The following is a 12,911-nucleotide window of genomic DNA, read 5'->3' as shown; positions in this document are numbered from 1 at the left end:
GGGTTAGAGTTACCCCAACCCTATTGCTTCACAAATGCTTTGCTGCATACCTCGGTTGTAACGAGTGGTTATTTCAGTCATAGTTGCTCTTCTATCAGCTTGAATCAGTCGGCCCATTCTCCTCTGACCTCCAGCATCAACAAGGCATTTTGGCCCACAGGACTGACCCATACTGGATGTTTTTCCCTTCTCACTCCTTTCTTTGTAAACCCTAGAAATGGTTGTGTGTGTAAATCCCAGTAACTGAGCAGATTGTAAAAAAACTCAGACACCAACAACCATGCCCCAATCAAAATCGCTTAAATCCGCTTTCTTCCCCATTCTGAGATTCAGTTTGGAGTTCAGGAGATCGTCTTGAGCAGGACCACACCCCTAAATGCACTGAAGACACTGCCATGTGATTGGTTGATTAGATAATAGCATTAATGAGAAATTGAACAGGTGTTCCTAATAATCCTTTAGGTGAGTGTATACTTCTGTTGTTTTCCATTTCCTACTAAGTTTATATTGTTTATTCTTTGGGAAGGGATCAGTAGAGAGGTGGGTGCCATTTCCTTTCATATCTTGGTTTCTCTTGTTTAAGCTAGTTTAATAGGGAGTTAGTGTATTATTGTTTTCTTTTCTTTTTTGTATAGCTTAGTTAGTTTCTCCCTAATAGTTAGAGGGTTTATGTTTGTTGTTTTGGCTCCTCTCGAAGCCTTGAAATCCTCCCACATTTGTTAAATAAAGAACTTGTTTTGCTATTGAGGGTTTTTTTGGTCATTGTTAGGGCACTGGAATCAAACCTTGCGGCCTCCACACATCACACCATTTTAAATTTGGTACTTGTCCCACCAAACCCTATACAAAATAGGGACGCAACGCAGTTTAGTGGGTCTGGTTTTCTCGGCGCCTCACCAGCCGGTCCAGGTTGGTTCCCGATGCGGTGGTGGGTTTCTCCTCAGAGCTGTAGCTTCTGAAGGCCGGTTTGCCATCATCTCTCCCTCTAGATGAGCGTTTGCTCCTGGCAGGAGTCGGCCTTGGAATCCCACAGCCCTGAAACACCTGAAACCAACACAAGCACAGTGAATGTGTCTATGAAGTCCATGCTGTACAACAGGGGTCGGCAACAGGCCAGCAATGACATCCGGCCCGCACACACAGCCAGATTATCCTGATAGCGGCTGGTTCTGACTTAGATCTGTCATGACAGAAGCAGTTACTCACAAAAACTTTGTCTTTAGTGATTTTGCCTTCAAAATAAAGGCTAAAAAATACAACACTGCTGCAAAAATGTTCTCTTACTTTTATTTTGAAGGCAAACTCACTAAAGTAAGAGAACATTTTTGCAGCAATGTTTTATTTTGAGATTACTTGAGAGCTTTTAATTTGAAATGTTCTGAACATAATTGAAAAGAGTCTTGGAAGAGCTTGGAAGGATATTTTTTAATACAACTCAGATTGTATTCGTCTGAAAGAATAAAGTCATATAAACCTAGGATGGCTTGACAGAGAGCAAATCATGGGCTAATTTTCAACAGCCGATTACTCGCGTGGGTTTAATGTTCGTTACGTCAGAATTAATTCAACACTTTATTCCGTCACTCACTTATGATACGATACTTTCGAATGCGCATAAAAAGAAACATGATAGAAACATACTTCTGACAGTGTTTCCCATGTATGAATCCTGCTGCTGACAGGACGAGTGTGTGATGTGTGTGACCGCTAGTTTCTGTTGTACCTTTGCAGAGACGCTGAAGCTGTTCTCCTGCATGAACATGATGCCTTCAGACACCTTTACTGCGATCGAGTCCGTGGCCAACTCCAAGTGGAACGGCCCGCCGAGCTTCTGCACCAGCAGCATTAAAGCGTCTGCAGGTTACACACACACCAGTGTTATCCTGACACACACACCAGTGTTATCCTGACACACACACCAGTGTTATCCTGACACACACACCAGTGTTATTCTGACACACACACCAGTGTTATCCTGACACACACACCAGTGTTATCCTGACACACACACAAGCGTTATCCTGACACACACACAAGCGTTATCCTGACACACACACCAGTGTTATCCTGACACACACACCAGTGTTATCCTGACACACACACAAGCGTTATCCTGACACACACACAAGCGTTATCCTGACAAACACACCAGTGTTATCCTGACACACACACCAGTGTTATCCTGACACACACACACACCAGTGTTATCCTGACACACACACACACAAGCGTTATCCTGACACACACACAAGCGTTATCCTGACACACACACAAGCGCTATCCTGACACACACACAAGCGTTATCCTGACACACACACAAGCGTTATCCTGACACACACACCAGTGTTATCCTGACACACACACACACAAGCGTTATCCTGACACACACACACACAAGCGTTATCCTGACACACACACAAGCGTTATCCTGACACACACACAAGCGTTATCCTGACACACACACAAGCGTTATCCTGACACACACACCAGTGTTATCCTGACACACACACCAGTGTTATCCTGACACACACACACACAAGCGTTATCCTGACACACACACACACAGATCTAGACTCTCCTCTGTAAGGCCTCATCGACACGACAGCATCTGCACTGATCCTCAACAAACTCGTCTTGATGATCCTCAACTAGATGGAACTGGATAATGTTCTGATCCAGTCTGACCTCTGACCTGTAATGCTCCTGAATCATAATCATACACTGTTGGCTCGTGGGCCAGAAGAGAACTGAGTCTGAGTCTGGTTTCTCACGAGGGTTATTCCTCCGTTCTGTCCCTGAGGGAGTTCTGGTTCCTGTCGCCGTTGGCTTTTGTCTCGCTTAGTTGAGGACATTTAATTTAATATTCAACAATATTATTGATCTCCTGCATTGACGCCATTATATGAGAACTGAACTGAGCTGGACGATGACATCACGGTTTTCTCCAGAGCGGCTATATATATATTAAATTAAAAATTTTACAACAGAAATGAAACATCACTGAACTTAAGCTGGACTGTGACGCTATTCTCTTCTGGAAACAAACTTTTATTATAATTATTTTATTATTATTATCTTTATTAGTTTACGTTATTTCTGTAAAGCTGCTTTGAAACAATCTACATTGTAAAAAGCATTTTATAAATAAAGGTGACTTGACTAAAAAGATGATAGAATAGTACAAATATCTATATGCAAATATAGAAAGTTTGGAACGACATGAAGGTAAATGATGACAGAATGACAAACAAGATGTCTTTTCTCACCAATGAAATTGTTCCATTCCGAGTCTAAGTCGGCCTGATTGGCCAGGCAGCCCTTCATGACGTTTAGGCACAGCGAATGGCAGGGCTTGAGTGACGGAGATCCACGACACAGAGGACAGAACCACTGCCGCATCAGCGCCCGAACACACTCCGATCCGACCGTCAGCTACACACACAGGATCAAGAACATGATGATCTACTAGCTTTCAAATGAATTAACCAATCAATAATCCCCTTGATCAGCTCTACCAAACGTGGATGTTTTTCCACTAAGAAACGAACATTGTTATTACGTTTTGACTGATTCTGTGAAGCTGCTTTGATGAAATTGATTATAAACGCCCAGCACTGAGAATCCTTCTCTCACCTCCGTCGCCTTGTTCACGATGTCTCTGCCGGCAGCTAAACCCTGAACTAGCGCCCGCGCCGCAGTGAGCGCTCGAGACACCTGCCAATCACAGCGGTGAGGAGGAGGAGGGTTATTATAGTAATGATGATGAAGAGTTATGGGGATGGAGATGTGCTCACACCAAATATGATAACATACAGAGTTTCAATAATCGCTCTAACTGTAAGAGAACAGCGAGTCACACCACAACTATAATGAGGAACTCGCTGGAATCACTTTCAGCTGATAAACAAAAAAACACTGACAGCCAATCATAATCCATCATGCTTTAAAGAGCTTGAGTATTTAAAGTGACAGATGACTTCCAATAAGTAGAGCAATATCGTCCGCTGGTGTGAATGCTGATATTGTAGTCATTGTTCTTGATGTTTGATTCAACTTGAGATCTGAGTTCTTTTGACTTTTCTGTCTCTCACAGTATTTCATGTTATGAAATTAGAAGAACAACAACATATGATCTTGTGAGAATGTGTGTCATAAGCAGATCTGAGAAATCTTTATCATCTTTCTACAAATTTTGTTCTCCGTCGTGATGTGAAAAGCATGTGTGTGTGAGGATACCTGTGTGTGCAGTTTCTGTGGCAGGTCTCCGAATGGCTGTAGTTGCTCGGCGTGTTTGCTGACACACTCCAGATACTCCTGACTGAACTCATACTGAGGGTTGACCAGAGAAAACATGCGCTCCACTAACCCTGCCCAGAAATCAGCCAGAACCTCAGACAGACTCACAGTGCGGCCTACAGACAGACAGGTCAGAGAGACAGACAGGTCAGAGAGGCAGACAGGTCAGAGAGACAGACAGGTCAGGGAGGCAGACAGGTCAGAGAGGCAGACAGGTCAGAGAGACAGACAGGTCAGATAGACAGACAGGTCAGGGAGACAGACTCACAGTGCGGCCTACAGACAGACAGGTCAGAGAGACAGACAGGTCAGAGAGACAGACAGGTCAGAGAGGCAGACAGGTCAGAGAGACAGACAGGTCAGGGAGGCAGACAGGTCAGAGAGGCAGACAGGTCAGAGAGACAGACAGGTCAGGGAGACAGACAGGTCAGAGAGACAGACAGGTCAGGGAGACAGACAGGTCAGAGAGACAGACAGGTCAGGGAGACAGACTCACAGTGCGGCCTACAGACAGACAGGTCAGAGAGACAGACAGGTCAGGGAGACAGACAGGTCAGAGAGACAGACAGGTCAGGGAGACAGACAGGTCAGAGAGACAGACAGGTAGGTCAGAGAGACAGACAGGTCAGGGAGACAGACAGGTCAGAGAGACAGACAGGTCAGAGAGACAGACAGGTCAGGGAGACAGACAGGTCAGAGAGGCAGACAGGTCAGAGAGACAGACAGGTCAGAGAGGCAGACAGGTCAGGGAGACAGACTCACAGTGCAGCCTACAGACAGACAGGTCAGAGAGACAGACAGGTCAGGGAGACAGACAGGTCAGAGAGGCAGACAGGTCAGAGAGACAGACAGGTCAGGGAGGCAGACAGGTCAGAGAGGCAGACAGGTCAGAGAGACAGACAGGTCAGAGAGACAGACAGGTCAGGGAGACAGACTCACAGTGCGGCCTACAGACAGACAGGTCAGGGAGACAGACAGGTCAGGGAGACAGACAGGTCAGAGAGACAGACAGGTCAGAGAGACAGACAGGTCAGGGAGACAGACAGGTCAGGGAGACAGACAGGTCAGAGAGACAGACAGGTCAGAGAGACAGACAGGTCAGGGAGACAGACTCACAGTGCGGCCTACAGACAGACAGGTCAGAGAGACAGACAGGTCAGGGAGACAGACAGGTCAGAGAGGCAGACAGGTCAGGGAGGCAGACAGGTCAGGGAGGCAGACAGGTCAGAGAGGCAGACAGGTCAGAGAGACAGACAGGTCAGAGAGACAGACAGGTCAGAGAGGCAGACAGGTCAGGGAGACAGACTCACAGTGCGGCCTACAGACAGACAGGTCAGAGAGACAGACAGGTCAGGGAGACAGACAGGTCAGAGAGACAGACAGGTCAGAGAGACAGACAGGTTAGAGAGACAGACAGGTCAGGGAGACAGACAGGTCAGAGAGGCAGACAGGTCAGAGAGACAGACAGGTCAGGGAGACAGACAGGTCAGAGAGACAGACAGGTCAGAGAGACAGACAGGTCAGAGAGACAGACAGGTCAGGGAGGCAGACAGGTAAGAGAGGCAGACAGGTCAGAGAGACAGACAGGTCAGGGAGACAGACAGGTCAGAGAAACAAACAGGTCAGAGAGACAGACAGGTCAGAGAGACAGACTCACAGTGCGGCCTACAGACAGACAGGTCAGCGAGACAGACAGGTCAGGGAGACAGACAGGTCAGAGAGACAGACAGGTCAGAGAGGCAGACAGGTCAGAGAGGCAGACAGGTCAGAGAGACAGACAGGTCAGAGAGGCAGACAGGTCAGAGAGACAGACAGGTCAGAGAGACAGACAGGTCAGGGAGACAGACAGGTAAGAGAGGCAGACAGGTCAGAGAGACAGACAGGTCAGGGAGACAGACAGGTCAGAGAAACAAACAGGTCAGAGAGACAGACAGGTCAGGGAGACAGACAGGTCAGAGAGACAGACAGGTCAGAGAGACAGACAGGTCAGGGAGGCAGACAGGTCAGAGAGACAGACAGGTCAGAGAGACAGACAGGTCAGGGAGACAGACAGGTCAGAGAAACAAACAGGTCAGGGAGACAGACAGGTCAGAGAGGCAGACAGGTCAGAGAGGCAGACAGGTCAGGGAGACAGACAGGTCAGAGAGACAGACAGGTCAGGGAGACAGACAGGTCAGAGAAACAGACAGGTAAGGGAGACAGACAGGTCAGGGAGACAGACAGGTCAGAGAAACAAACAGGTCAGAGAGACAGACAGGTCAGGGAGACAGACAGGTCAGAGAGACAGACAGGTCAGGGAGACAGACAGGTCAGGGAGACAGACAGGTCAGAGATACAGACAGGTCAGGGAGACAGACAGGTCAGAGAGGCAGACAGGTCAGAGAGACAGACAGGTCAGAGAGGCAGACAGGTCAGAGAGACAGACAGGTCAGAGAGACAGACAGGTCAGGGAGACAGACAGGTAAGAGAGGCAGACAGGTCAGAGAGACAGACAGGTCAGGGAGACAGACAGGTCAGAGAAACAAACAGGTCAGAGAGACAGACAGGTCAGGGAGACAGACAGGTCAGAGAGACAGACAGGTCAGGGAGACAGACAGGTCAGAGAGGCAGACAGGTCAGAGAGACAGACAGGTCAGGGAGGCAGACAGGTCAGAGAGGCAGACAGGTCAGAGAGACAGACAGGTCAGAGAGGCAGACAGGTCAGGGAGACAGACTCACAGTGCGGCCTACAGACAGACAGGTCAGGGAGACAGACAGGTCAGAGAGACAGACAGGTCAGGGAGACAGACAGGTCAGAGAGACAGACAGGTCAGAGAGACAGACAGGTCAGAGAGACAGACAGGTCAGGGAGACAGACAGGTCAGAGAGGCAGACAGGTCAGAGAGACAGACAGGTCAGAGAGACAGACAGGTCAGAGAGGCAGACAGGTCAGGGAGACAGACAGGTCAGAGAGACAGACAGGTCAGGGAGACAGACAGGTCAGAGAGGCAGACAGGTCAGAGAGACAGACAGGTCAGGGAGACAGACAGGTCAGAGAAGCAGACAGGTCAGAGAGACAGACAGGTCAGAGAGACAGACAGGTCAGAGAGACAGACTCACAGTGCGGCCTACAGACAGACAGGTCAGAGAGGCAGACAGGTCAGGGAGACAGACAGGTCAGAGAGACAGACAGGTCAGGGAGACAGACAGGTCAGAGATACAGACAGGTCAGGGAGACAGACAGGTCAGGGAGACAGACAGGTCAGAGAGGCAGACAGGTCAGAGAGACAGACAGGTCAGAGAGACAGACAGGTCAGGGAGACAGACAGGTAAGAGAGGCAGACAGGTCAGAGAGACAGACAGGTCAGGGAGACAGACAGGTCAGAGAAACAAACAGGTCAGAGAGACAGACAGGTCAGGGAGACAGACAGGTCAGAGAGACAGACAGGTCAGGGAGACAGACAGGTCAGAGAGGCAGACAGGTCAGAGAGACAGACAGGTCAGAGAGACAGACAGGTCAGAGAGGCAGACAGGTCAGGGAGACAGACAGGTCAGAGAGGCAGACAGGTCAGAGAGACAGACAGGTCAGGGAGACAGACAGGTCAGAGAGGCAGACAGGTCAGAGAGACAGACAGGTCAGGGAGACAGACAGGTCAGAGAAGCAGACAGGTCAGAGAGACAGACAGGTCAGAGAGACAGACAGGTCAGGGAGACAGACTCACAGTGCGGCCTACAGACAGACAGGTCAGAGAGACAGACAGGTCAGGGAGACAGACAGGTCAGAGAGGCAGACAGGTCAGGGAGGCAGACAGGTCAGGGAGGCAGACAGGTCAGAGAGGCAGACAGGTCAGAGAGACAGACAGGTCAGAGAGACAGACAGGTCAGAGAGACAGACAGGTCAGGGAGACAGACTCACAGTGCGGCCTACAGACAGACAGGTCAGAGAGACAGACAGGTCAGGGAGACAGACAGGTCAGAGAGACAGACAGGTCAGGGAGACAGACAGGTCAGAGAGACAGACAGGTCAGGGAGGCAGACAGGTCAGAGAGACAGACAGGTCAGAGAGACAGACAGGTCAGGGAGACAGACAGGTCAGAGAAACAAACAGGTCAGGGAGACAGACAGGTCAGAGAGGCAGACAGGTCAGAGAGGCAGACAGGTCAGGGAGACAGACAGGTCAGAGAGACAGACAGGTCAGGGAGACAGACAGGTCAGAGAAACAGACAGGTAAGGGAGACAGACAGGTCAGGGAGACAGACAGGTCAGAGAAACAAACAGGTCAGAGAGACAGACAGGTCAGGGAGACAGACAGGTCAGAGAGACAGACAGGTCAGGGAGACAGACAGGTCAGGGAGACAGACAGGTCAGAGATACAGACAGGTCAGGGAGACAGACAGGTCAGAGAGGCAGACAGGTCAGAGAGACAGACAGGTCAGAGAGGCAGACAGGTCAGAGAGACAGACAGGTCAGAGAGACAGACAGGTCAGGGAGACAGACAGGTAAGAGAGGCAGACAGGTCAGAGAGACAGACAGGTCAGGGAGACAGACAGGTCAGAGAAACAAACAGGTCAGAGAGACAGACAGGTCAGGGAGACAGACAGGTCAGAGAGACAGACAGGTCAGGGAGACAGACAGGTCAGAGAGGCAGACAGGTCAGAGAGACAGACAGGTCAGGGAGGCAGACAGGTCAGAGAGGCAGACAGGTCAGAGAGACAGACAGGTCAGAGAGGCAGACAGGTCAGGGAGACAGACTCACAGTGCGGCCTACAGACAGACAGGTCAGGGAGACAGACAGGTCAGAGAGACAGACAGGTCAGGGAGACAGACAGGTCAGAGAGACAGACAGGTCAGAGAGACAGACAGGTCAGAGAGACAGACAGGTCAGGGAGACAGACAGGTCAGAGAGGCAGACAGGTCAGAGAGACAGACAGGTCAGAGAGACAGACAGGTCAGAGAGGCAGACAGGTCAGGGAGACAGACAGGTCAGAGAGGCAGACAGGTCAGAGAGACAGACAGGTCAGGGAGACAGACAGGTCAGAGAGGCAGACAGGTCAGAGAGACAGACAGGTCAGGGAGACAGACAGGTCAGAGAAGCAGACAGGTCAGAGAGACAGACAGGTCAGAGAGACAGACAGGTCAGAGAGACAGACTCACAGTGCGGCCTACAGACAGACAGGTCAGAGAGGCAGACAGGTCAGGGAGACAGACAGGTCAGAGAGACAGACAGGTCAGGGAGACAGACAGGTCAGAGATACAGACAGGTCAGGGAGACAGACAGGTCAGGGAGACAGACAGGTCAGAGAGGCAGACAGGTCAGAGAGACAGACAGGTCAGAGAGGCAGACAGGTCAGAGAGACAGACAGGTCAGAGAGACAGACAGGTCAGGGAGACAGACAGGTAAGAGAGGCAGACAGGTCAGAGAGACAGACAGGTCAGGGAGACAGACAGGTCAGAGAAACAAACAGGTCAGAGAGACAGACAGGTCAGGGAGACAGACAGGTCAGAGAGACAGACAGGTCAGGGAGACAGACAGGTCAGAGAGGCAGACAGGTCAGAGAGACAGACAGGTCAGAGAGACAGACAGGTCAGAGAGGCAGACAGGTCAGGGAGACAGACAGGTCAGAGAGGCAGACAGGTCAGAGAGACAGACAGGTCAGGGAGACAGACAGGTCAGAGAGGCAGACAGGTCAGAGAGACAGACAGGTCAGGGAGACAGACAGGTCAGAGAAGCAGACAGGTCAGAGAGACAGACAGGTCAGAGAGACAGACAGGTCAGGGAGACAGACTCACAGTGCGGCCTACAGACAGACAGGTCAGAGAGACAGACAGGTCAGGGAGACAGACAGGTCAGAGAGGCAGACAGGTCAGGGAGGCAGACAGGTCAGGGAGGCAGACAGGTCAGAGAGGCAGACAGGTCAGAGAGACAGACAGGTCAGAGAGACAGACAGGTCAGAGAGACAGACAGGTCAGGGAGACAGACTCACAGTGCGGCCTACAGACAGACAGGTCAGAGAGACAGACAGGTCAGGGAGACAGACAGGTCAGAGAGACAGACAGGTCAGGGAGACAGACAGGTCAGAGAGACAGACAGGTAGGTCAGAGAGACAGACAGGTCAGGGAGACAGACAGGTCAGAGAGACAGACAGGTCAGAGAGACAGACAGGTCAGGGAGACAGACAGGTCAGAGAGGCAGACAGGTCAGAGAGACAGACAGGTCAGAGAGGCAGACAGGTCAGGGAGACAGACTCACAGTGCGGCCTACAGACAGACAGGTCAGAGAGACAGACAGGTCAGGGAGACAGACAGGTCAGAGAGGCAGACAGGTCAGGGAGGCAGACAGGTCAGGGAGGCAGACAGGTCAGAGAGGCAGACAGGTCAGAGAGACAGACAGGTCAGAGAGACAGACAGGTCAGAGAGACAGACAGGTCAGGGAGACAGACACACAGTGCGGCCTACAGACAGACAGGTCAGAGAGACAGACAGGTCAGGGAGACAGACAGGTCAGAGAGACAGACAGGTCAGGGAGACAGACAGGTCAGAGAGACAGACAGGTAGGTCAGAGAGACAGACAGGTCAGGGAGACAGACAGGTCAGAGAGACAGACAGGTCAGAGAGACAGACAGGTCAGGGAGACAGACAGGTCAGAGAGGCAGACAGGTCAGAGAGACAGACAGGTCAGAGAGGCAGACAGGTCAGGGAGACAGACTCACAGTGCGGCCTACAGACAGACAGGTCAGAGAGACAGACAGGTCAGGGAGACAGACAGGTCAGAGAGGCAGACAGGTCAGAGAGACAGACAGGTCAGGGAGGCAGACAGGTCAGAGAGGCAGACAGGTCAGAGAGACAGACAGGTCAGAGAGACAGACAGGTCAGGGAGACAGACTCACAGTGCGGCCTACAGACAGACAGGTCAGGGAGACAGACAGGTCAGGGAGACAGACAGGTCAGAGAGACAGACAGGTCAGAGAGACAGACAGGTCAGGGAGACAGACAGGTCAGGGAGACAGACAGGTCAGAGAGACAGACAGGTCAGAGAGACAGACAGGTCAGGGAGACAGACTCACAGTGCGGCCTACAGACAGACAGGTCAGAGAGACAGACAGGTCAGGGAGACAGACAGGTCAGAGAGGCAGACAGGTCAGGGAGGCAGACAGGTCAGGGAGGCAGACAGGTCAGAGAGGCAGACAGGTCAGAGAGACAGACAGGTCAGAGAGACAGACAGGTCAGAGAGGCAGACAGGTCAGGGAGACAGACTCACAGTGCGGCCTACAGACAGACAGGTCAGAGAGACAGACAGGTCAGGGAGACAGACAGGTCAGAGAGACAGACAGGTCAGAGAGACAGACAGGTTAGAGAGACAGACAGGTCAGGGAGACAGACAGGTCAGAGAGGCAGACAGGTCAGAGAGACAGACAGGTCAGGGAGACAGACAGGTCAGAGAGACAGACAGGTCAGAGAGGCAGACAGGTCAGAGAGACAGACAGGTCAGGGAGGCAGACAGGTAAGAGAGGCAGACAGGTCAGAGAGACAGACAGGTCAGGGAGACAGACAGGTCAGAGAAACAAACAGGTCAGAGAGACAGACAGGTCAGAGAGACAGACTCACAGTGCGGCCTACAGACAGACAGGTCAGCGGGACAGACAGGTCAGGGAGACAGACAGGTCAGAGAGACAGACAGGTCAGAGAGGCAGACAGGTCAGAGAGGCAGACAGGTCAGAGAGACAGACAGGTCAGAGAGGCAGACAGGTCAGAGAGACAGACAGGTCAGAGAGACAGACAGGTCAGGGAGACAGACAGGTAAGAGAGGCAGACAGGTCAGAGAGACAGACAGGTCAGGGAGACAGACAGTTCAGAGAAACAAACAGGTCAGAGAGACAGACAGGTCAGGGAGACAGACAGGTCAGAGAGACAGACAGGTCAGAGAGACAGACAGGTCAGGGAGGCAGACAGGTAAGAGAGGCAGACAGGTCAGAGAGACAGACAGGTCAGGGAGACAGACAGGTCAGAGAAACAAACAGGTCAGAGAGACAGACAGGTCAGAGAGACAGACGGGTCAGAGAGGCAGACAGGTCAGGGAGACAGACAGGTCAGAGAGACAGACAGGTCAGGGAGACAGACAGGTCAGAGAAACAGACAGGTAAGGGAGACAGACAGGTCAGGGAGACAGACAGGTCAGAGAAACAAACAGGTCAGAGAGACAGACAGGTCAGGGAGACAGACAGGTCAGAGAGACAGACAGGTCAGGGAGACAGACAGGTCAGGGAGACAGACAGGTCAGAGATACAGACAGGTCAGGGAGACAGACAGGTCAGGGAGACAGACAGGTCAGAGAGGCAGACAGGTCAGAGAGACAGACAGGTCAGAGAGGCAGACAGGTCAGAGAGACAGACAGGTCAGAGAGACAGACAGGTCAGGGAGACAGACAGGTAAGAGAGGCAGACAGGTCAGAGAGACAGACAGGTCAGAGAAACAAACAGGTCAGAGAGACAGACAGGTCAGGGAGACAGACAGGTCAGAGAGACAGACAGGTCAGGGAGACAGACAGGTCAGAGAGACAGACAGGTCAGGGAGGCAGACAGGTCAGAGAGGCAGACAGGTCAGAGAGACAGACAGGTCAGGGAGACAGACTCACAGTG

The 12,911-nt window shown here is 51.5% G+C and overlaps 1 protein-coding gene across 2 annotated transcripts in view; it reads right to left on the bottom strand.

Annotated features, from left to right (window-relative positions):
• Positions 1–12,911, bottom strand: part of gpc2 (glypican 2) — a 41,287-nt gene that overhangs the window by 21,980 nt on the left and 6,396 nt on the right. The window contains exons 4-8 of one of the 2 annotated variants that reach the window (XM_089135185.1): positions 4,237–4,412; positions 3,634–3,714; positions 3,267–3,432; positions 1,724–1,854; positions 898–1,044 (exon numbers count right to left, since the gene is read on the bottom strand). In XM_089135185.1, coding sequence (XP_088991311.1) covers positions 898–1,044; positions 1,724–1,854; positions 3,267–3,432; positions 3,634–3,714; positions 4,237–4,412 — 701 coding nt within the window. The remainder of the gene's footprint in view (positions 1–897; positions 1,045–1,723; positions 1,855–3,266; positions 3,433–3,633; positions 3,715–4,236; positions 4,413–12,911) is intronic. The other variant, XM_089135186.1, reaches the window with a different exon arrangement.

Source organism: Pimephales promelas, chromosome 9 (genome assembly GCF_988280905.1).
Source record: "Pimephales promelas chromosome 9, fPimPro1.hap1.1, whole genome shotgun sequence".
Taxonomy (NCBI): Eukaryota; Metazoa; Chordata; class Actinopteri; order Cypriniformes; family Leuciscidae; genus Pimephales; species Pimephales promelas.
The sequence above is the reverse complement of the archived record's forward strand: the minus strand, read 5'-3'. Positions and strand labels throughout refer to the sequence as shown.